The 25403-nt window shown below is 39.0% G+C and overlaps 1 protein-coding gene across 2 annotated transcripts in view; it reads left to right on the plus strand.

Moving 5' to 3' along the window:
• Window positions 1–25403, plus strand: part of DMD (dystrophin) — a 2165569-nt gene that overhangs the window by 1750729 nt on the left and 389437 nt on the right. Inside the window, exons 1-3 of one of the 2 annotated variants that reach the window (XM_061137757.1) lie at window positions 12376–12452; window positions 13260–13432; window positions 22765–22921. In XM_061137757.1, the coding sequence (XP_060993740.1) occupies window positions 12381–12452; window positions 13260–13432; window positions 22765–22921 (402 nt within the window). In that variant the 5' untranslated portion in view covers window positions 12376–12380. Of the gene's footprint in view, window positions 1–12375; window positions 12453–13259; window positions 13433–22764; window positions 22922–25403 lie in introns of those variants that run through there. The other variant, XM_061137756.1, reaches the window with a different exon arrangement.

Here is a 25403-nt window from a genome sequence, read left to right on the forward strand (position 1 = left end):
ATCAACTAATTGCTTATTTGTAATATACAATCTTCAACTACAGTGTTTCTCTAGAGGAAAAAAATAGCTCTGTGACAAAGAGATTCAGGAAATAAGCACTTTTCTAACGTTGAACTCTATACATAATATAGATAAATTGTACAGATCAATATAACCAGATGTATCTTGGTTCATGGGAAGATAGTTGTCTATTTTAAGAATAAGAATATATTCCATTTATTTAGAGCCATTCACAATGATCAGAGATATTAGTTTGGAGTTGATTGAGGAAATATAAATAATTTAATAGCTACCTAGAAAATCATTCCATTTCCTAGCCAATCCATTCAAAGCATCACAATATGTTTCTCAATCCAAATATCTCACGTTTGCCTTAATGAGTTATTTATTGTATTGGATTACATGTAGCCCAAGTCAGAATTCACTTGCTTTCTAGTTGAGAAGTGGAGGAAAAGTGGGGGTGGGGACAATAAAAATAAGAACATAAATTCAGACAGATCTCTAATCCAATCTTGCTGCTGCCATATGAGAGCTGTGGAATTTGGTCAAGTTACTTCACCTGTGCAAATTATAGTTTCCTCAACTAGGGAATGAGAAGACTTTCTTTGTAGAGTTGATGTAAAAGATGTATAAGGGATGCTAACTCTTAAGTTTCCTGCCCCATTTCATCCATTTACTCCACCCTCACCCCCAGCCCTCATCATGGCTCTGCAATAATAAATGTTTCAGTGTCCCAAAGGCCCATCTGGTCTTTCTCAGGTAAGGGCAGTTATCTTCAAACAGGCTGAGTCCTACAAGTAAAACATAATACCAAATGGAAATTTCCTTCACCATTGTAGACTGTGCATATGTGGTTGTCTCTATGAAAGAAATGCAGAATCTAGAATTTTGTGTCAAGGTCTTTCAGGACTACCATTGGCAGTGATCTCCTGAAAGATATCTATCTCATGTAGCAAAATGCTCACTCAGTTTTGAGCAATTAATCTGTATAGCAATATCTGAAAAAAATAGTGCAACATGGTATGGAGTTTTTTGAGGAATTTTAGATATATTAGTAAAAAAGAAAACTCAGTCTATCTAAGGACTCATCTTCCATCACCAACATTATGAAGGCATGCCATTCTTTTTTGTAACTCAGGTACTGAGCCAAATGGATACCTACATTAGTTCCCTGCTGGGTCCATGGCATCTTAATTTGAGAAACATCCAATGCAGTATTACTCTACCTATCCTTTCTCAGGATTTTGTGTCCCTTAAAACTTACTCTTGCATATTTTAGGAGTGCCTAATAGGATATATTTTAGGTGGAAGTCTCCTGGTCCTATATGCAGCTTTGGTGTCAATGTCATGCCTTGTCATTGTAACTGACTTGACACCAAAGGGCGAGTGTGTGTGTATGTGTGTTTGCAATACAGCATAAATAAGGTTTGTCTTACTCCTTATCAAACCTAAAATAACATGTCTATCTTTCAAATGCTTTTGTGAGTAGTTATCACTTGGCCTAATTCTACCTTCCAAAGGTAGAGCAAGAGAAGCATGAAGTTGAGTCACACATGCAGCTATTTCAATAATTTATGAGCACTTGAAGAACACAGAATCTTTCTTCCTAAGTCCTCTCTTTCCAGAGGCATGGCTTTATTGGTTCATGAATAGCTGGGGCTGCCCATCAGCCAAACTTCCTGTCTCCATTCTCTCCCCCACTGTTGTTTACCCTGAAAACTGCTCCCTAAACAATTATTTTCAAATTCTTTTTTTGACTATGTCATGCTTGCAGTGGAAGCTCCAGTGGAATCTTGCTATTATAGGATCAGTTATAATGTCCAGGCTGCTTTCACAGCTCTCAATGTCTACTCTGTACCCTTTGCATACAGTTGTTGACCTTTCACAACACCACTACCTTAGTTCCTTCTCACATTTCTGGCTCTCATCTCTGTGCATTTGGTATTCATTTTCCTTGAAAAGACCTCATGTCTTCTTTGCTCTCAAGCATGGAGTCATGGAAGAAGGGGAGAGGAGTCCAGACGGATATATTTTAATGACAGCTCTCAATAGATCAGACATTAAGTTAGCGTTTAGATGCTTTATTCACATTATCTCATCTAATCTTTGCCAAAACCTTATAAGGTAGGTATTATTAGCCCTATTTGTGGATGAAAAAAAAGTTTTGAAGTATTTTATAATTGGCCCCAAATCACAAAGCTAGCAAGTGAGGTAATTAGAATCTTAACAGATCTTATGATGCTAAAGACTAGGCCTTGCCCATGGTGCAGTACTTTGTCTCACTCTATGTTAATCACCCCCATCCATTCCAGGCTTTAAGACATACTCATGTCTTTATGTACTCTTTAGTTACATGGATCTTTGTAACTCTTCCTCAACTGCTTGAAATCAGATTCCCCACCTCAAGTATAAGCTCTCAATATAAACATAAAAATCATCCCCTAAACTCCAAGAATTGATGCTTTTGAACTGTGGTGTTGGAGAAGACTCTTGAGAGTCCCTTGGACTGCAAGGAGATCCAACCAGTCCATCCTAAAGGAGATCAGTCCTGGGTGTTCATTGAAGGACTGATGCTGAAGCTGAAGCTTCAATACTTTGACCACCTCATGTGAAGAATTGACTCATTGGAAAAGACCCTGATGCTGGGAAAGATTGAGGGCAGGAGGAGAAGGGGACGACAGAGGATGAGATGGCTGGATGGCATCACTGACTTGATGGACATGTGTTTGAGTAAACTCCGGGAGTTTGTGATGGACAGGGAGGCCTGGCGTGCTGCGATTCATGGGGTCACAAAGAGTCGGACACGACTGAGCAACTGAACTAAACTGAACTGAAACTCCTTTGATCCTTCATCCCTCTTCAGGTTCTATCTTATTTCTCGTCTAAATGTCATAGTCAAACTTTTCGATAGTTTTGTCTGTTCCATTAACCTTCTAAAGTCTTCTTCTTATATCTATTTCTTCCTCTCCTCTGAAACTGTTGTTACCAAGGTAACCAATGAGTTTCTTTGTTGCCAAATCCAGTAGACAGTGTTCTGCTGTAATATGACCAACCTCTTTTTTTTTTTTTTTTTTTGGCTGTACCATGTGGCCTGTGGGATCTTAGTTCCCTCACCAGGGATTGAACCCACGCCCCCTGCATTAGGAATGCGGAGTCTTAACCACTGAAACAGCAGAGAACTCCCTTACCAACCTCTTATCACTGTTTGACACTGTTGCCTGCTCCTTCCATTTTGAAACCCTTTTTCCTCTCTTAGTTAGCATGACACCAATTCCTATCATCCCCTTCACCTCCTGCCTTCAATCTTTCCCAGCATCAAGGTCTTTTCTCACCATCTGCAGTGATTTTGGGGCCCCCAAAAATAAAGTCTCTCACTGTTTCTATTATTTCCTCATCTGTTTGCCATGAAGTGATGGGACCAGATGCCATGATCTTCATTTTCTGAATGCTGAGTTTTAAGCTAACTTTTTCACTCCCGTCTTTCACTTTCATCAAGAGGTTCTTTAGTTCTTCTTCGCTTTCTGCCATAAGTGTGGTGTCATCTACATGTCTGAGGTTACTGATATTTCTCCCGGAAATCTTGATTCTAGCTTGTGCTTCATCCAGCCCGGCATTTCACATGATGTACTCTGCATATAAGTTAAATAAGCAGGGTGACAGTATACAGACCTGACGTACTCCTTTTCCTATTTGGAACCAGTCTGTTGTTCCATGTCCAGTTCTAACTGTTGCTTCTTGACCTGCATACAGATTTCTCAGGAGGCAGGTCAGGTGGTCTGGTATTCCTATCACAGTTTGTTGTGATCCACACAGTCAAAGGCTTTGGTGCAGTCAATAAAGCAAAAGTAGATGTTTTGCTGGAACTCTTTTGCTTTTTCAATGATCCAGCGGATGTTGGCAATTTGATCTCTGGTTCCTCTGCCTTTTCTAAAACTAGCTTGAACATCTGGAAGTTCACGGTTCATGTTTTGCTAAAGCCTGGCTTGGAGAATTTTGAGCATTATTTTACTAGCGTGTGAGATGAGTGCAATTGTGCAGTAGTTTGAGCATTCTTTGGCATTGCCTTTCTTTGGAATTGGAATGAAAATTAACCTTTTCCAGTCCTGTGGCCACTGCTGAGTTTTCCAAATTTGCTGACATGTTGAGTGCAGCACTTTCACAGCATCATCTTTTAGGATTTGAAATAGCTCAACTGGAATTCCATCACCTGCACTAGTCTTAGTATCAAATAATCCCACATTCTTAAAGCCAGCCCAGGCTCCCAACTCTGAGTTCCACATATGTATTTGAAATCTCCACTTCATAGTCATTTTAAAGCATAACATGTAACTAGAACACAAAATTGACTTTCCCCCTAGTTTTCACCATCACAGTTAATGACACGACCATCTATCTGTTGTTCAAGTTAAGAATTTGGAGTCATCGTTGAGATACCCCTCTCCTTTACCTTCATCATCCAACCCCTGAGTATGTATAAGAAATCCAACATCCATATTATATCTCACATCAGTCCACTTCTCTCCTTCTACAATCACCCCAGTCCAGGCCACCATTATCTCATCTGGATTAGAGCCCCTGGCCTCTCACTGGTCTTTTGTTTCCTCTCCTGCCTTCTTTAATCTCCACATAGCAATGCAGTGATTTGTTTCAAGCCTAAATCACACCATGTCAGCACCCTGCATTAAAAGCCTCTACTGTTTTCCATTGTACTTGAAATAAAATTCAAACTCCTGACCATGGGACCGCAAGGCTCCACGCTATCTCAAGCTTCTCTGACCTCCTATCCAGTCACTTTTCTTTCTTAGGAAAGATCTTGGCTAGAATGTACTATCACAGAGCTGATGCAAAGGTCTGCCCTTTTACTTGGGAGGGATTTGGTGCCCTTAGGTTTTAACATGACTAGGGTCTTCCCATCTTGTAAGTCCCAGCTGACACTGAACCTTCTCACTTAGGTGTTCCTTGCCCACAATAATCACAGAGCACCCCGTCATCGCTGTTATCACCATATCTATGCTGTTATTCTCATTGTAGCTCCCTCATGTGTTACCTTCAGAGCCCCTTCTTATTTTATTGAACATTCATCGTTTACCAGATTTCTCCCTGGTTTATCCTGTTTCTCTCTCTTGTTATCCTTCTATGCTGTGAATGCCAAAAAGGCAGAGATATGGTGTTTTCTCACCACCACAGACTTGGGTGCTGATATATTAAATATTAGTGGGAGGAAGAAAGGACAGAGAAAAAGATAGGGGAGGAGGAAGGGATGAAGGAAGGAACTAGGCGTGGGGACTACACCTTTCTTACATCATATGGATTCCCACTGCTCACCATGAAATCTTGGACTTAAAACAGGCACTTAACACATGTTTGTGGGATGAATAAGTAGGCAGGCTGTTTTGCACTGTGACAGAACAAAGAGAATCCAGGAAAAAGAAGATGCAGAAGCAAAAAGATAACATCCCATCTTACATCCAGCCTAGTATATCTGAAATGAACCGTTCAATTTTAGAAAGTCATTTTCAGAATAGAGTAAACCAGAGGGTCAGACAAGGAGAGAAAACATCATGTGTTTCCAGCATTTGGGATTGCTTAGGGCAGTCTGACAAATGGGATTTTGCTCCATTTCCTCTGGGCTAATCCACCCTAGGCCAGGTATTTTTAAAGATTAGATTTTGAAATAAAGGTTTGCACCTGGGAATGTACTGCATCAGGAGAACAGATCCCTTCTCACCAGTGTTTGAGTGCTTAAGTGTGAGAATTTTTGAACACAATATGAAAGCGAAGACAACAAACCCCACAGGATAATAGTCTCTGAGGACCTTAATAACAACCATTTTTAAAGCAAAGCCTGTGGGCACCTAAATCCATAGCTGCTGCTTTAAGATACATTGCAATGCAGTGGACCTGAAAACACACTCCTCATCTACCTAGAGCACCCAGGCTGTGAGCCAAACAGCACCCCTCAAAGTAACTCTTGTTTCTCTGGGGATGACATTTCTCCTGCTTTTAAAAAAAAGCATAATAGCCAGGTAGAGAAGAGAAACAAGGAGTCATCCCCACTGTGAACACATAGCTTGCTGCATTTCCTGTGAAAGTTAGGAGCCTCCAGCAGCTAGATTAGAATCCCTGTAAGGTCACGATTGTGGGTCCAATTCCTTTCTATGGGTGCTTCTCAAAAATCCTTTAGGAAGGATAATTCTGTTTTGTTTTGCTAGTTTTAATTTCAGTCCATAACAGACAGATACTTTTGTAACAAGCGATAAAAATAAATGACTTTAAAAAAATTACAAAAACCAGGCACACAAAATGCAAGCCCATGCTTTTTTTTATTTTTAGATTGGTATACATATTTCTGAAGATTGACTCAATTTCTGTTCTCATAACGAAATGTGTGTGTGTGTGTGTGTGTGTGTGTGTGTTTAACAAATCATTTTGGATAACCAAGCTAAGGAAGCTTTATTTTGGCATGTTTGTTTTTGTTTTATTTAACTTCTTTAAAACATCAACACCTTTTCAGGATAACTGTGTTGGAGAAATTCAAAGAGTTTTACATACACTACTTTATTCTTACATCGAGTTTATTGAACATAAATCTGCCTCTTTCTGGCTCATTCAGGATCATTGTCGTTAACACTAATTATTTTGCTTTGCTTTAAAGTTAGGTAATGCCTGCAAGGGCAAATAATATATGTAGGGCTGTTAGTTTCCACACTGTGTGACCCTGGTCAACTCTGAGTGCCCGCGGCTCGTTTTACACCTTTCAGGTTCTCTGTCAGATGTCACTTCCTGCTGCTCTCAGTTTAGCCCTTAAGGATAACTTCTCTCCTATTTTGGATCTTCTGATTCCGACCTTTTAAGTTCTTGGAAATCAGATCATCACCCTTTCTTTTCCTATCAAGCTTATTTGAATTAGGCAAACATTACCGGTAAAGAGAACTAATGACCTTATCATTATTCACATACTAATTGCTTTCAGAAAAGATTAGAGATGGTGTGTCTGCAATGAATTTTTTAGGGAGATTTGGTCACTTACTCTTCCTATATCTTTTTGTTGTTTTTGTTTTATTGCTTCTCAGTTATATTCAAGATAAGGAGATTATCATTTGCTGAGTTCTGTTTTAGACACAAATAATACCATACACATAGGAAAGAGAATATGTGGAATCTATTACCTGGTGTTTCAGAATAATATCATAACCATTTGTTTGGATAATAAAAAGAAGGGTGTAGCAGTAACTAATTCTTGGTATCTTCCTTCTTTCTTTTTCTTCTAATAAAACTTTCATAACTTTTCATATTCTTCCCTGGTTGTCTTACTACTTAAGATCACCCTGGATCATTCTACTTGTTGAACAAAATCATACAAATTTAATATTTAATAATCTCATCTTTGTCCTTTATTTTCTTTATGAAATTCTATTCTTACTGGCTTCTTGAAAGAATGTCTTTATCCTACTTAGTTTCAGGACCTTGACTCCATTCTACCTGGTTCTTCTTAGCACTCATTGCCTGTTGCAATCAGGTCATGGAATTTGTTGTACTCGCTCATAATCCAAACTCCTTCCCACATTTCTGTCCTTTCCAGGCTTTTCTCACGTGAAATACCCTCTTCCTCTTCCCTTCACCCCACTCTTCCCTTCTCCATCCTTCAAGGCTCAAACGAAGTTCCATGACTTTGTAAAGTCTATTTCTATCCACTTTCCCCCTACATTGATTCTCATAAGAAATCCTTGCATCATCTTTATGAAAGACTTATGGAGTAGTAAACAGCAGCCCACTCTAGTATCCTTGCCTGGAGAATCCCATGGACAGAGGAGTCTGGCGGGCTCCAGTCCATGGGGTTGCAAAGAGTTGGACACGACTGAGCAACTGAGCGCACAGCACACATTAAAGGCTTATTGGGCTCTGGATGATGTTCAAAGTATTTTACCAAAATTATTCCATGTGATAGTCAAAACAACCCAGCAGATAAGGTATTGCTACTTAATATTTGGTGAAGCCAGGGAGAAACAGTCTTTAAACTTATGCAACTATTAACGAAAAGAGGAAGAAGGGAATAAAGCTATGTCTGTGTAACTGCACTTTCCCATTAGTTTTCCCTGGAGGCTAAGAAAGGGGACTTATGACAGGAGGCTAGATGCTCAGAAAGGAAGGAGCGGTGAGATTTGAAAATGCTCCCAGGAAACACAATACTCCCTACTCCTAAAACTGCTCTCCTGTAAGCATATTACTTGTCTCATATCCAAACTTCCTTGATATTCACAGTTGAAATTTGCTCCATAATTATACATAACTTTAGACTAAAGTTCTCTTTCTGAGGGGAGGGCTACATATTCTTTTTTTTTATGGATTCATCTGTTTAATACAGGCATATGACATTTGTTAGTACTAGGCACCATAAAATGTAAACACACCCATCTTCTCAATTATTTTGTGCTCTCGTTGAATTGGATATATCTGTTCACTGCCTCAGATGTGTTTAACAGTCTCCATATTAATAAGACTGTAAAATCACTCTTGGAATACAGAAAATGTTAGTCTACCTTGTCTAATGGCAGTGCTAGAGTTGCTGCAATTTGGGCAGGAGTATTATTACTAAGAAAAATTAATAGAAAACAGTTTTAATTAATAGGAAAAAAGTTAGAGGCGATAGAGCCTAGCGGGTACGAGTCCAGTCCCTGGAGTCTGACGGCCAGGGTTTGAAAATCTCTCTGCATGGTTTATTACCTGTGTGACCTTGTGTGTTTTTTACAGAACCTCTCTGTAATTTCATTCTCTTATGTGTAAAGAGAAGATATTCATAATGTCTACCCTAGAGAGTTACCGAGAGGATTAAATGAGCTCATGTATATACAGTGCTTTAGACAGTGTCTGCCATAAAAGAAGTCTTATTATATATGTTGTTGCTTGGCCTCCGTTGTTACATAACAAATCCGTTTTCCCCCTGTTCATTAGTTCTTGTTCTCCCTAAAGAATACAATCACAAAAAGAAGAGAAAACTTACATTGAATGTAGCAACTAAGGCTTGAGTGATGTTTTCTTGTTAAGTGAGGAGTGAAATGAAACTCCTTAAAAATATCTGTGGAAATTACTTTTTGCCCAGGTTGGGTCTCCTCTGAGAAGTCCACTTGACTCTGCATCCCAACATCCTGCTTTTCTGGGGTCCCTGAGTCTAAAGGTTCATCTTTAGATAAATGCCATGGTGGTCATTTTATGCTAATATGAGTAAGTGCCTTCCTACTTCCCCTGTGGCTGTCTCCCTCCCTGCCTAGGACTCTTGCTGCCTGATTGTACTGAAAAATCTCGACTCCAGCATGCTGACTTCCTAAAGAAACCTTCTGGTCCCCACGGATACTCAGCTCCATGGCTGAGCAACCAACCTGAGTCCTGTAGTTTGACGGAATCCCTACCAGCCCGCCAACCCAAAAGAACATGGTCAAACTGTGTCCCTGCTGTAATGTCACCTCATTACTTCATGTAATGTTCACATGGTTCCTTTAGACAAAGGAATGAATTAATGCTGAGAGAATTTCTGTTCTGTCAGCAGGGATATTTTGTAGTAAGGAGACCTTCTCCATGCAAAGAAGTTTTCCTCACAGGTGGTCCCAGATGCCCAATAGCAAAGTGAAAAGAGTAATCAGGATTCCATTTTTCATTTTGAACGAATCAATCCGTGTGGGTAAAATTTAATCAAAAGCAGCAATGCTGTCTTTCCATGTGCTCTTGCCTCAATAGTCATTTTTTTCCCCCTTGTTAGCAGTAATCTTGTTCAGCTTGAATAAATAACCACTGTTCGTTACAGCCAGTGCTTATCACAAATGGTGTGTAGACAGCCTATGATCTTCCAGAGTCAAAAGAACTGCATCCCTTGACCACATTTAACACTTTTGGCAAGTCAGTTACACATTATTGAGCTTCAGTGCTCTCATCTGTAAAACAGAGAAAATACCATGTACTTCACAGGGCAAGGAGTAGGAATATCTAAAGCAATACATTTGTAAGTGTGAAAGACGCTTACTCCTTGGAAGGAAAGTTATGACCAACCTACATAGCATATTAAAAAGCAGAGACATTACTTTGCCAACAAAGGTCCGTCTGGTCAAGGCTATGGTTTTTCCAATGGTCATGTATGGATGTGAGAGTTGGACTGCGAAGAAGACTGAGCGCCGAAGAATTGATGCTTTTGTGCTGTGGTGTTGGAGAAGACTCTTGAGAGTCCCTTGGACTGCAAGGAGATCCAACCAGTCCATCCTAAAGGAGATCAGTCCTGGGTGTTCATTGGAAGGACTGATGCTGAAGCTGAAACTCCAGTACTTTGGCCACCTCATGCGAAGAGTTGACTCATTGGAAAAGACCCTGATGCTGGGAGGGATTGGGGGCAGGAGGAGAAGGGGACGACAGAGGATGAGATGGGTGGATGGCATCACCGACTCGATGGGCATGAGTTTGAGTAGACTCCAGGAGCTGGTGATGGACAGGGAGGCCTGGCATGCTGTGATTCATGGCGTCGCAAAGAGCTGGACACGACTGAGCTACTGAACTAAACTGTAAACTGTAAAGCTCTCTTACTATACATGTGACATTTGTTGCTCCAAACCACCATCATGAATTAGAGAAGTAATACTGAGTTGAGTTACTTTCTTGCCAATGTCAGGACTTTACTTAAGCTACTTCTGAATCTCCAAGGGAAGAAATTTTAATCTGAGTATCTATGAGGTTTGGCAGGGAATTCTCAATGTGTAGTTAGTAATATGAATGAGTTAAAGAAAAAGTGTACACTAGATTCTAGAAAAAGTACAAGGATAACTGTCTCTTGCCTTCCTCTTATATTTCCTACAGTGCTATGTCTAGACACATAACTGGTCCTCAACAAATACCACTTTATCCATTTTATATTCATTTCTTTCTTGATGATACAACACAGATGTTTAAATTCAGGGCAGTGTAAATGGCAAAGATGAAAACTAGCAGACCCATGCATCACCATCCTATATATGCTTGGGAAGACCTCTCATTTATTCAGCAGTCTTGATGACTTCACAATACACATAATCTCTAAGGAACTATTGGTTAAGCCTGGGTCTCTGCTATAAATGCAGGATGTAAAAATTCAAATGTACTATAATTTATATGCGTGCTAATGTAGAAAGCTGATTGTATCAGTCAAAATATGTTCATTTATTGACAACAAAAGGTTTGGTCTTAATTCCTTAAGTGTATGCTCTGAGGCACAGTTGTAGGTAGCAAACAAATCAAATACAACAAGAAGAGTAAAGTAAAAGAGAAAAGTGGGGGGGCGTTATCTTGAGAACTTGAATCTGCTTGGGTTTTAGTACTGAATTATTTAGATATGTTAACCTCACTTTGCTCTTTCACTGAAGAAGTGGCAAATTCAGCAGGGTGAGTTTTCCCATGTAGGTACACAAATGTAAATTGCATATATATTTGATCATGCTCTGTTCAGCAAGAAGCCCAATACTAGCTTTCTACCACATCAGCTAGTTTCAAAATCAGGCTATTCCCTTCCAGAACAAGCCTGTTTTTGATGGGATAAAGATAGATGTTCCTCAATCTGTTTTAGTATTTCTATTCTTTCGAATTCAGACATGGTTTTTCCACATTCCCCTCCTGCCTTTCAGTCGAAGGGAATGAGACAATTCTTCTTAGAGTCCATGAGTGATACTTTGGCTGCCCAAAACCATGACAGAAGTCATTCATCTTCAATCTACCTGACCCCTGAAACATTCAAAATCCTGCATCTGAGAGGCCGTGACTGAAAACACAGGCCAGTTCCTCAGATTTTGTAATATGTTATCGCTGCCACTTTTCCTTCCTTCCTTTAGAAGAGTAATTTAATTCAATTTTAGAAAGGTGGGGGGGGGACTCTTCTAGTTACACAGATCAATCCAATTGTTCAGAGCTTCAGAATGAATTTTTAAACTTGTTGAACAGAAGCATACAAATCTCTCAGAGCAAGTCAGATAATGTACAAAGCCTCCATTCATTGTGTGGGCAGAAAGGAATGCTAGTAGCCAGCAGCTCTCTAAGGAATGTTCCTTTGGCTTTGACCGTTCTGCTGGGAACAAGGAGGGAAACACACATAGAAAGTGAATTTATAATGTCTCTGGCTTATAATGGCAAAATGATAAGAAAAGTTGGCTGTGTAATATAAACTGTCAGTTGCATATTCCAGGCCTCCTCTCTGTGAGGTCCCTCCCACATCCACAGGCCTGGCTACCATTTAGTGAGGAGTACAGAGTGGCTGTTTATTATTATTGACTGGTGAGGCCTGTGCTCTGAAATTCATTCTGTCAACAGAATGTAAGCAAAGTTGGCATTTTAAAGCAGGGCTCTTTCAGTCGCTGGGTTTTCTCAGGATTGCTATGCAACAGGATCAGTGCTGTAGTCCCCGGTTCAAGCTGAAAATGTTACACAGGAAGACATACCATGTAAAGGTCAGATTCTTCTACTATGATAATTTTCTTGATCTGTGTATAGACAAATGAGGTTGAAGGCATCACTTCTTATAACTCTTATAAAGGTCCTTGGGACTTTTCCACCTGTTGAGCCTAAAAATGTGGTGGGATTTTAAATGGGAAATCTTACCAAATGTGTGATGCTGTAATAAATGTATGAGGTTGTCTTACCAAGGTGAACTTAATGTGTATTGTCAAGAGGATTCTCTCGTATGATCAAATCCCATGAATGTGCTGGTGCTATGGACCAGTTCAACCTTGTTGATTAGTTTCTCCATGCTTTTGTGGTTGGAGTTGATTCTACACAGTACTATGTGCTTGGAAAATATGACTTGGCTCAGAGTGTAATACGGTGATTGGCACCAGGGTGCACTTAATCACACAGTTTTATTTCCTATCACTTCCATAAACAGTGTATTTTGTCCATGAACTGGAAAACAGAAGTTAAGAAATTTATAAAGTTATAAATATAAATTATATTATATATAAAGTTATAAATATAAATATTATGTCCCAATTCATCTCAAGGAATAAATTTATTATACCTAGCAAGATGCCCATTTTGAATTTGAATCTGCATAATAACATAAAGAGATAATATACCAGGAAGAGTTGGAGGTGTATCTTCTTGTTAGTTGGAGGTATATCTTCTTGTTAGTTGAACCATTAAAATGCCTTTTGAACTAATAGTCTAATTTTTTTTTTTTTTTGCCAAATTCACAGTCACAGCCAGTCTCTTTTTTGTTTAGTAATTCTGCATGTGTTCTTCTCACTGATGCCCCGTAGGAACTCCAAGGAGAAATCGAAGCTCATACAGATATCTATCACAACCTAGATGAAAATGGCCAAAAAATCCTGAGATCCCTGGAAGGTTCTGATGATGCGGTCCTATTACAAAGACGTTTGGATAACATGAATTTCAAGTGGAGTGAGCTGCGGAAAAAGTCTCTCAACATCAGGTAAGAAAAGATCCCGAACTAAAATAGGCCAGAAAGAAATTAAAATGGCAACCTTCCCCTCAATTTCCTAGCACAATATCTCCTATATTTATGTAAATCCCCCAATTTCGGAATGACTTGTTTTATTTTTAATAAAGGAATCATTTATTTGCTCCGTATGGAGGTGATAGCTGAGGGTTCAGATGCGATCAGAATAGTGCTGTTTTATAACCATGGGAGACATATAGATTAAGACATTAGAGTGAATTCAAATGAGGAGCTCAGCTATCCTATTTCATAGCATTTTCTCTTGGTTTATCACACGGTGATTCAAAAATGATAAAACTGATGTATGTTTATTATGGAATTCTTTCTTTGGCATTATTCTAAATGCATTACTGAGGACATTCTTCAAATACCATAACATGTTACAGTTAACAACTTAAAGGAAATCTCCCCACAGCTCCCACAGCTCAGGAGAGATGACAGCTCCTTCCTGCCTTTTGTCCCTCTCACATTGTATTTCCACATCCTCTCTAAACTCTGCCTTTAGCTATTCTATACCCACCTATTTCACACTTTGCCCTTTTCTGTGTTAACAACATTCTCTTTAGAAGATAATGAATACATCCCAGCTTTGTTGTAAGGAGGGTAGAGTGACACTCTTGCTTGTACCCATTTTGCAGTAGTTCAATGGAGGCTGAGGAACAGAGAGTGAGGAAATGAAATGCCCGGGGTCACCTGGGTGACATAGGAGGTGCAGGGGTTGGAAAGCAGACTTCCTGCTTTCTAATCAGTTGCTTTGCCTAATTCACATCTCTTTATAAAGTATTTTGTGTTCTTTCCTTTTTTCTTTCTTTGTCGAGAGGAGGTCTGTTATTGCAGGGAGGGAGAAGCAGAACGCACTCCACACTGGGAGTCGTTACCACCACTCAGTCGTAATGACCAGAGGGAGATTGTTTTTCTTCTTAATAAGTTCTTCTAAGTTGTCCCAAATTTGGACATAGAGTGTCTTTGCTTCTATAATGAGGACAAAATATAACTGGAATTTCTTCATTTGAAAGTACTCTTGTAGAAATCTGCACTTCATCTGACATAATAATGATGGTAGCAACGAACACTTACACGGTATGCTTCACATACCATGCGGTGTCTTGGGCACTGTAGATTTGTTGACCCATTTAACACTCTCAGCTGCTCCAAGAGAGACATTCTATTATTATCCTCTCTTTGCATTTGAAGACACTAATGCAGGGAGTGGCTAAATAGCTTCCCCAAGGTCACTTAGTTAGTAAGTGGCAGATCAAAGATTAGAACATAGGGAGGTCTGGCTCGGGAGTCTGAGCTTTGAGCCATCATATTATGGCAGAGAATATGAAGGCAGAAGGAGAGGGTAAGTCTCACCTAATGTTTACACATAAACATGTAATATGTGAAATGATGAAACAGAGAAGCCGACTTCTGGGAGGAGAAAAGTATTTTTATTTCTGTGGTCCCACCCCCACCCGCCAGCTTTGTACCCCAGCTTCCAAGGCACTCATTTTTCTCTCCCTATTTGATCCATGAATTTTGTATGGAACTGTCACTGTGGGCAGTAAGGGGCAATGGCATTTTCAAAGATAAGGAAGCTCCATTTGCGTTCTACAGGTTCATTTCTTAGAGAGGTCAGTGTCTGTAATGACACCGGCCACTTTCAGAATATCTGTCATTATAAAGGAATGAAACTTGTGAGATGGGAATGATACTGGTAGATAAAGAAAAGAAAGTTACTCTTTTCTTGCGGGAGAGAAAAAGAAAGGTGCTACAACTGTTCTGAACATCACCCAGTGCCTTTTCTCTCCTTTATGTGAACTTGATGAAATAAAAGGAGAATTGAAAGTGGCGAACAGCATGTCAGCCAAAATATGGGCTCTTCATTCTCAGCAATTTCCCATATGCCAGCTACTGCAGTTGAATTCTTGCTGTCATTAATCAAGTAGAAAACAGTTACCTTAGCTCATCTGAGGCACTGCAAATTCGAGAATTTAAATATTCAGATCAATGGTTTTGGCTTTTTAGTAGGCCTCTCAAATAATGCAGAATGTGTTATAAACACTCACTTATAAAAAAGCAAGGAAGTCATTCTTCACATTAAAGCGATTCAGTTTCTTTCCTGACGCTTGGCTGAAATAAGGGTATCAGTCAATCTGTGCTGAATGGCAGGGTTCAGCTGGGAGAAGCACAGTAGAGGTAGTAATTGGGGATGGTTATGGAATAGGATAGATGAACCCCGGAACACTCAGATACAGAACCATCAGTGACAGAAAAGCTTGCATTGCCAATCTGGTCAGTTCCTCCATCGGCATTATTTTATAGTGAAAAGTCACCACAATTAAAAAAAACTTCCAAGGATACCCTGGAAAGACAGCCCTGTGTTTACCTAAGCTACAACATATTATACTGAAAACTTACAGTTATTCATTGTTTCATAAGAGATTCTGAGGCCATTTTTACATTTCTCTTCCTATGATTGTGATTCTTATTTAAGGCTTCATCAGGTCATTCCGTAGTAGAAGATTTGTTTCTGTCTTTTTACATTGAGACCATCCATTACAGATTTACAAAAATATTCTTCCTTGGACACTGTTTCTATCCTATCATCCCTCTGGTCAAGAACTTCCATCTTGGTGCCCATATTTCACTCACTGATTGATCTGCTCATTCAGCAAATATTTACTGGATGTTTACTCTGTAATAGACACTCTAGGCCTGGAGAGTACACAAGTGACAGAACACACCAAAGAAAATCCCTGCTCTCATGAAGCTAATATTTAGTCACCAGCATCTAGTGAACCTTTCACTCTCCATCAACTATGCCTAATAAGCCCCTGATGCTGAAGCTGAAGCTCCAATACTTTGGCCACCTCACGCGAAGAGTTGACTCATTGGAAAAGACCCTGATGCTGGGAGGGATTGGGGGCAGGAGGAGAAGGGGACAACAGAGGATGAGATGGCTGGATGGCATCACTGACTCGATGGACATGAGTTTGAGTAAACTCTGGGAGTTGGTGATGGACAGGGAGGCCTGGCGTGCTGCGATTCATGGGGTCGCAAAGAGTCGGACACGACTGAGCAACTGAACTGAACCGAACCCCTTCCCTTTTGGTCCTTCCTCTGCTTCCCACTTCCTTCCTCACCAAGCAGCAATTTAGTTACTGCCCAACATGAAGTCTCTGCTTCAAATAAATTCTGCTTTCTAACCCCCTCCCTGCTCTCCAACAATTTGTTCACTGTCCCATATGAGTATATACATTTGTTAGTCCTCACACTCTGAACACGGTGTCTCCTCTCATCCTCCAAATATTGTCTCAAATTCCATAGTCAAGGTTTCCCTTTCTGACTGTTTCTTTACCAGGTCTTTCCTGTATTCTCATCACACTTGATGGCAAGTTCTTTGAAGTGTTCATGAGTTGTGTCATAGGACTATGCTAGCTACCTTCAGCTAAATCAGACAAACACAAAACTCCAAGTTATAAATGAGTTGGTGAGGTAGAGTTGAAATGGTCCTGGACCAACAGTTGGGTGATGTGGTTTCTCCTCTGGCTCTGTTACTGCCTAGCATCTATTCTTGAGCAAATCACTTTAATGCTTCAGAATTTAATTTTCTCTCTTGCAGAAATGAGGGAGTTAGACCAGATACATGGGTGGTCTCTTCAAGTTCCCTTGCAATTCTACAATCCTATTATTTTAAATCCTACAATCACTCCTTGTGATGGCAAATTATTGAGCTTTTTACCTTGGTTTTCTTATGTTTAAAAGAACTGATTAAGTTCAAAGTTACGATATAAGAGAAAGTAAATACAATGTCTTTGAGAGAAAAGAATTCCTTAATTGAAATTGTATCTCATAATTTAGTTCAAAGAAAGTATATGCCATCTGTTCCACATGTGTTATCACATTGCATTTTGTCCAAGAGATATAAGAAAGAGAAGTAAATACTCAGTGATAGCTAAGTGCCACTGAACTAAAGATTAACTGCTTTAAGTGGGAGAAAAATAGAGTGAAAATTTTCTACTTAAGTATACACACTCACACACACATGCACACGCATGCATGCACACACACAGAGTCACTGATGACATCATCCAACATCAGCAGGGCGGTGTGTCAACTAAGGTGTTTCTCGTTCTAAAGTGTTCTGTATCTACAAACCTGGTGCTTTTAATTTTGAAAATGTGAATAATTTGAGAAGTGATCAAGTGAATTTTTTACATAAGAATTAAGTATAGACAATTTAATCTGCCACTAGATTTATTTTCCAGATTATTGTATATATTATTAACTATAAGAATCACATACATCCATATCATTTCAGCAAAATTTATATTATGTGAGATTTTTATTCTTGGGGAAAAAACTTGTAGATATTATATAAAGATAATTCCTTTTATGAAATTTTGAGAGTTCATTTGAGAGGTGATGACACCAACATTGTATGGTCCACAGCAGCAGGAAATCTCTTAGAAAGTACTAGGTATTAGAAATTAGAATAATTAGAAGTCTTTTCTCTGATGGAGGACAAAAAAAAAGCAAAAGAAAGCAAAGTCTTTCTGTCTTTGAAAGGAAAATGCTACTTGGACACTGAGTGTCTCTGACCTTTTCCTTACTCTTGAGATATTAATTATGTTTGAAAGTTGGAGTTCATGGCTCAGTGGGAAAAAAAGATGTTTACTTCTCTTTGAGCTTAATTCTCTTTATTTAAAGCCCCATAACTCCCATTTTATTTCTGTGGTTCCTTATCATTTCTGCATTCTTACCTTTTCTTCTGTATGCTTGCATGCCATCTTTTTACACAAGAGTACCAAAGATATACAGGGATATATCATTAGTTTTATAAAGGAAGTCAAAGTGAAAAATGAATTCAATATAACACATTTTGCTTTAAGAATAGATGCCTTTCAGAGTAAAGTTTTATTAAGGATTTCAAACTAGGCATCAACTGAATCACACTTGAAATATCTGTGTCTAGAGAAATAACAATCACCTTAGCAGCCCTATAATTCTTAGATTCCTGACACTGAAGAGTTTCTTAAAGACCAAGTTATATATCCCAGCATACCTAAAGGTTCTGCATTTTACCTAAACCTTAAAAATTACAGAAATTATCTGCTTATTAAAGATTGCCACTTGCCTTGTTAAAAGCTAGTAACCCCTAAGCTCTTATCCTAATAAAGATTAATAGAAAATGCATAGAACCTAAATCCTCTTTCATTTTCTGTTGAGTAGGTAGGGATAAAGAGAGTACATTTGCCAATTAGCAGGAAATGTATTTTGCTCAGGGACTCCAAAACATTTGGTGGAAACCATCAAGGTTAAAGATTTCCTCATATGAGGAAAGTTTGTAGTTTCCATTTCCCACGTCAATATGACAGCTCAAGTTTTGTGTTTCAGCAGGTGTCTCTGTACCTTTGTCTCTCAGTTCCCACATTTGCAAAACAAGCAGGGTGAATAATCTCTAAAATTCCTTTCGACCCTAAGAATTTATGATAAAATTGGGTAGGGGTGGGGCAGTCATTACAAATACAAAGGAACATGTTCAAGAAAAACTCCAAATATAAACCTAGGTTAATCATTTAGAAATATCTGGTATACAATCTTGAAAATAAAAATGGGACAGCTGCTTCCAACAAATGCATTAGAAATGTGTCTTGACAACACTCCACCAGCTTAGCATGGCCAGAGAAAATGTTTTCTGAGCTCAGAGCATTTCATTACAGTTAGATCTCCTTAAAAATCATGTCACTGGCAAATTCCACCTTTGCCCTGTGGAAACCAATAAGTAATGCTTAGGGCACATAGGAAATACTTTAAGAAATTCTTCCTCTAAGGGTGGTGCTGGAGCTCACAACCAGCAGAGTTGTGAAGAGCCTTGTTCAAAATATAGAAATTCAGTATCTGTGAGTCTGTTTCTTTTTTGCATATACATTCATTTGATTATTTTTTAGATTTTCAAACTCACAGTTACCAAAGGGGAGAGGGAGGAGGGGAGGGACAAATTAAGGGAATGGGATTAAGAGATACAAACTACTATGTATAAAATAGGCAAGCAGCAAGCATATATTATATAGCACAGGGAATTATAGCCATTACCTTGTAATAGCTTAAAATGGAGTGTAAGCTGAAAAAATACCAAATGACTATGCTGTATACCTGAAACTAATATCATATTGTAAATTAGCGATAAGACTTTATTTTTATCTTTTTTTCAATAAAAAATTTCAAGTGCCAAAAATCTGGGGTGAAACCTAGGAGTCTGTACATTAAACAAGCTGCTCAAGTGTTTCTTATGCACACTAACATTTGAGAACCATGGCTATAAATTTACTATCTGTTGTTTTAAAGCAGAAGTCATTATCTGACTGAGGTTTCTCCTCTCCAGCCCGAACCCACTGTCCACTGTCTTTTATAAGCTTGTTGTTTTTGTCCACGGGTCACATCTTTCCTTTCATCCTCAGGCTTCAGCAAGGAACAGAAAGTCATTTGATATGTACTTAAGGTGATCAGATATTTGGGAAAGTGATCTAACTCCATGCCTCAGGGATGACTAAGGACGACCCGCTCACCCAGGAAAGTGAGAGCCTTGTATCACACAGGACCCCAGGCCCTTCTGTTCTGTTAACTGTCTTGTCTATCCTGTGTCCCTGGCTCTTCACAGCTGCTCTATCTCCTGCTATGAAGTTTCTCTTAGATCCTTTAGAACGGAATTCCCTGCCTCTCAGTGCTCTTTTTTTTTTTTTTTTTTTCCTCTTTCTTAGGGGGCGCAAAGGGTTTCATTGACCTGCTAATAATTGGTCAGCACCATTTATCCTGGACGGGGTTGTAGCATTGCCTTATGTAAGGAAAGCAGCAGTTGGAAGCCTCATCTTGGTCCACCTGCCCTTGAGCAGGGAGGTATTATTTCCTTCACCAGACACATGGAGGCCAGGCACTAGACATGCTTATATCCTGCCTTACCTTCCATTCTCCTTATTCCCCAGTGCCTGATTGGGACTGAGTGGCACTCAGTAAATATTTATCTAATCAGTGTCTTATTTAGCATTCACTGCCTTTCCGTGTCTGTACTGTGCCTGTCTCTACCTTTCAATGTGTCCTGCTTGACAGCCTCCTTTACCCCCAAGGGGCCCAAGCTGCAAATTCCAGACACCCTAGGGAATCCTTTTAACCAGTAGTCATTACCTGTCATTAAACAGCTAAAATCTTGCATAGGGAGCTCTCAGTTGGCTTATCCTGGGCAAGTGATAACTGAAATAGGAGGAGGGAACAGAAACATTAGAACTGACCTCTATGCCATATGCAGTCTTCACTGTTACATTTAATTCATGATATTTATGTTGTCATGATTCATTTCTTAGATGATAATGTCCTTAGAGTCTTGAACAGATTAATTTCCCTGATGAAAATACCTTCATTTTTTTTTCTGAATATAATGTCTATATGGCTCACAATAGAGAATTCTGGCAATTTGGAAAAGTATAAAGATGAAGGAGTACATCCCATGTAAATCCAGCTGTGAGGGATAAACTAGTTGTTTCAGAATTTTTTTGATGCACAATCAAACATGTGCACACGGATACACACACGAGCACGTTAGAAAAATAGATGATATACATTGTTGTAACCTGCTTTCTTACTTAACCACTGGACAGACTGATCTTTTCCATGTCCATGAATATTTGCCTACGTCATCACATTGAACATCACGTAGGATTCACAGGATTTGATTGCGTTATATGAGTTCACTAATACATATGTAAGCACTTTCCTAGTATTGAATATTTAAGTTGTTTCTACTTTGTATCAATCATATGTATGCTGTAAATAACAGATTTCTACCTGTATCTCTGCATGCTTTCCCAGTTATTTTCTTAGAATAAGTTCCTTAGTTTTAAGCTTGTGGGTTGTATTTGCACATTTTAAAGACATTTATATATCATCAAATTTCTCTCAGAAAGTTTTAGAGTAATTTAATTTCAGCACCTAGGTACTATTTGGTGATTCTGTTTGACTAAGACCTGCAGGAGACGTATTTGAAATATCAGGCCAAGTTATGAAATGGCAAAGGGGAATGCTTTTCTTCCATTTCAATCTCTGCAACATTAGAAACTATATTGTATGTATATTATAGGCAGCATTAATTTTTGTGAATTAATTAGTAATTGCTGATAAGATATAAGTGATGCAGCATAATTCTTGATTTACCTGAGGGTACAGCTTGACTTACATTCTGAGTTTCTTTGTTTTCTGGATGATGATTTATTGCCTTAATTTAGCTTCTTATCCCCAAGTGAAATACGGATTCTGTAACACAGATCATTCATTTGTATAGTCTTAAATGCCTTCTACGGATTCCCATGTTCTAAATACAGTTGATGGTAAAGCACTCAGCCTCTTGCCTAAATTATTCATGTTGGGGGAAGGCTTGGAGGCCAATGTCTGGCTTTGACTTTTCCACGTGAGTTGTTGTCTCAGTACCTTTTACATAGAGGAAACAAAGCGGAAAATGCTGGAACTCGGTGAAAACAAGTCCCAGGTGCACGTGAATAAAGAAGGGTCGATGCAGAGGAGAAGCATATGGGGAGAGGCACAGAAAGGAGCAGATGCCAGATGGAAGGAGTCAATGGAAGAGGCTGCCTAGGGTGTAGAAATGGAAAAGTCAAAATATGGGGAGAGACCTTTCCATTTCTCAAAACAGAAAGAATTCCAGTCCTAGCATGAGTCACACAAAAACTGAGTGCTTTATATTAGTCACTGGGTCCAAGTTTTTCTACCAGAAACATTAAGAGTCATTGACTGCACCACTATAGGAAAACAAGCCTTTCCAGTGTATATTTCATGCCAGAAGTCTCAGAATTCTGCACGTTAAAATAAACATATAGCTAAACAGTCTTCCCTCAAAGTTGCCCCCCCAAAATACCCCCCATTGTTGGCCTCAAAAGCAGGTAGCTAGATTTTTATTGAGGAAGTGAAGTGAAAGTCGCTCAGTCGTGTCTGACTCTTTGCGACCCCATGGACTGTAGCCCGCCAGGCTCCTCTGTCCATGGGATTCCCCAGGCAAGAATACTGGAGTGGGTTGCCATTTCCTTCTCCAGGGGATCTTCCTGACCCAGGGACTGAATCCAGGTCTCCTGCATTGCAGGCAGATTCTTTACTGTCTGAGGCACCAGAGAAACCCCCTTTTATTGAGGGCTGCTATATAATTCACAGTACATTTACACACTATGGAACTAACCAACCAAGGTGCCTTAATGGGATTGTTAGAACCATCATTTATCTTTCAAGATATTCTCACGCAGTTTGCTCCTGTTGTTTTCCAGGTCCCATTTGGAAGCCAGTTCTGACCAGTGGAAGCGTCTGCACCTTTCTCTTCAGGAACTTCTGGTGTGGCTACAGCTGAAAGACGATGAGTTGAGCCGTCAGGCACCTATCGGAGGCGATTTCCCAGCAGTTCAGAAGCAGAACGATATACACAGGGTAGGACATTTTTAAGCATAGTGCTTTGCACATAGTAAGCGTTCAACAACTATTTTAAAATTAGTTTTGACTGAGATTAGTTTGAAAAAAAGAAAACAAATCAAGTTTAATAGAAATCGTTTTTACTCCTCTAGTCCAAAGGTCAATTAGAAATAATCCAAGCCATTATATTTTAAATGTCAAAAGCATCTGCATTAATAATATCATTTATGATTTGCCCATGTCTGTACAAAAAAAAAAAAAAAGATTTGCCTATGTCTTTTGGTGATACTTTAAAGTGTTATTTTGGAAAATATTAAACATATGCTAGAGCAGACATAATTCTGTAATAAACCCCTGTGTACCCATCAAAACCAACAATTATGAATTCATGGCCAATCTTACTTCTACTTTGTCCTTGATTATTTTAAAGCAAATCTCAGGTACAGATCATTTAATTCATGAATATTTGATAAAACTAAAAGGTAAGAATTTGCTCTTTAAAGGTAACCACATTGTTACTATAACGCTTTTTAAATCTCAGTAATTTTATCATGACAAATACTACGGCAGTATTCAAATTTCTACTTCTCATATACATGGCTTAAATGTTTTAACAGGTTTGGGGGGGAGTTGCGTTTTTGGTTTAAACAAGCATTGAAATAAGTTCCACACATTGTGTTTGGCTAATTTGTCTTTGAAATCCCCTTTTTTTTCCCACTTTGAAGCAATTACAGATTCACAGTTAAGTTCCAAAAATAGTGCAGAGAGTTTCCCTTTGCATTTCACTCCATTTCCTCTAATGGTAACATCTTACATAGCTATAGAACAATATTTATTGTTATTTTAACATGGAATCAATATAAAAATTTACAGTTACAATGACTACAACACAGCTCAATTCAGACTAGTCACATTTCAAGTGCTCAGATATGGCTAGTAGCTACTCTACTGAATGGTGTAATTCTACACACTGGATTATATTTGCATTTGACTTTTCTTGGTAAGACTGCTTCATAGATAGTGATGTATTCATCCATCACCAGGAGGTACATAGTGCTTTGTTTTCTCTTGTGTGTGTGTGGCTATGGCAGTGATCAATGGCTATGGGTTGCAATGTAATAGTTGCATATTTCTATCATTTCTTCGACATCTATTAGCAGGAGTTGTTTATTCACTAAGTCCTGTCCAACTCTTTTGCAGCCCAGTGGACTGAGGCCCACCAGGCTCCTCTGTCCAGGGAATTTCCCATGCAAGAATACTGGAGTGAGTTGCCATTTCCTTCTCTGGGGATCTTCCCGACCCAGGGATCGAATCCACATCTCCTGCTTGGCAGGTGGATTCTTTATCACTGAGCCACCAGGGAAGCCCATTAGCTGGAGTGCTTCTCTGAAAAGAAAATGGATACTCATCCACTATTTGGGTACCCAGGTTATTGTTCATCTAGGATAAGTGGGGTAAAGGTTTCTACTTTCTCAGTCTTTAGAATAACAACTTGCTCACTAGCATTCTCCAACAAAGATCAATTGTTTCTTTTCTTTCTTTGTTTTTGATTATATTTTTGTCTCCACTAAGCTCTGAGTGAGGAAGGCAGAGACTTGGTCATGCTGAACTCCAAGACCCTAGTTCCTAGCAAAGTGTCTGGCATACAGTAGATACTAATAGGGGCTTTTAAAATGAGAATAAAAGGTACACGGACAGAAGGGAACAGAAAAACAAGTAAATTACTACCAAGCAATAAAAACTTGATAGAATGGTGCCACTTTTGTATGTTCAGCACTTAAAAGAAAGATCTCTATGAAGACACAGCCAGAAGTCACATCTTGAAGAAAGCTCAAGGGTTTATATTATTCCAGAAAAGAAGGTATAGATTACAGAAAGGGAAGAGAACATGAGAGAAGATCCAGGAGTTGATAAATAATTGCCAAGAAACCTGCCAGTTTCTCCTTTAGCCATTCCCCTCCATATAATTCAGAATATTAAGGCAGTTTTGTGGGAAAAGAGAATGCCAACCCACTCCAGTATTCTTGCCTGGAAAATCCCATAGACAGAGGAGCCTGGCAGGATACAGTCCATAGGGTCACAAACAATCAGACATACCTTAGCGACTAAACAACAAATGATAGAATAGCTATATTTTTTAATGTTCTAAACACTTGAATAAATAGTTAAAACACTCTGGTGTATATGTAGAAGAGGATTCACTGAGAAGGATGGGCATTTTAAGTAGAATTCATTATATGATATAGTGAGATAAGACAGAATTTGTATGAAAGGTGTCATTTTATTCTAGTTCCAGAAATCAAAGGTGATGAATCATTGAACAGAGGCACTAGGATTCAGGAGATTGGGATTCTAGCCCTCCTCCTCCATAGATGAGATGGTGATTGCTCCTTTGTTTTTCAGCTTTAAGATGAGGAATTTGATCCACTTAGTTTTTTCACAGTCCCTTCTAGCCTACCTTTTGTCATAAATGCAGCCTCACTCTCCCTGATTATTGCCT

Source organism: Dama dama, chromosome X (assembly GCF_033118175.1).
Source record: "Dama dama isolate Ldn47 chromosome X, ASM3311817v1, whole genome shotgun sequence".
Classification (NCBI taxonomy): Eukaryota; Metazoa; Chordata; class Mammalia; order Artiodactyla; family Cervidae; genus Dama; species Dama dama.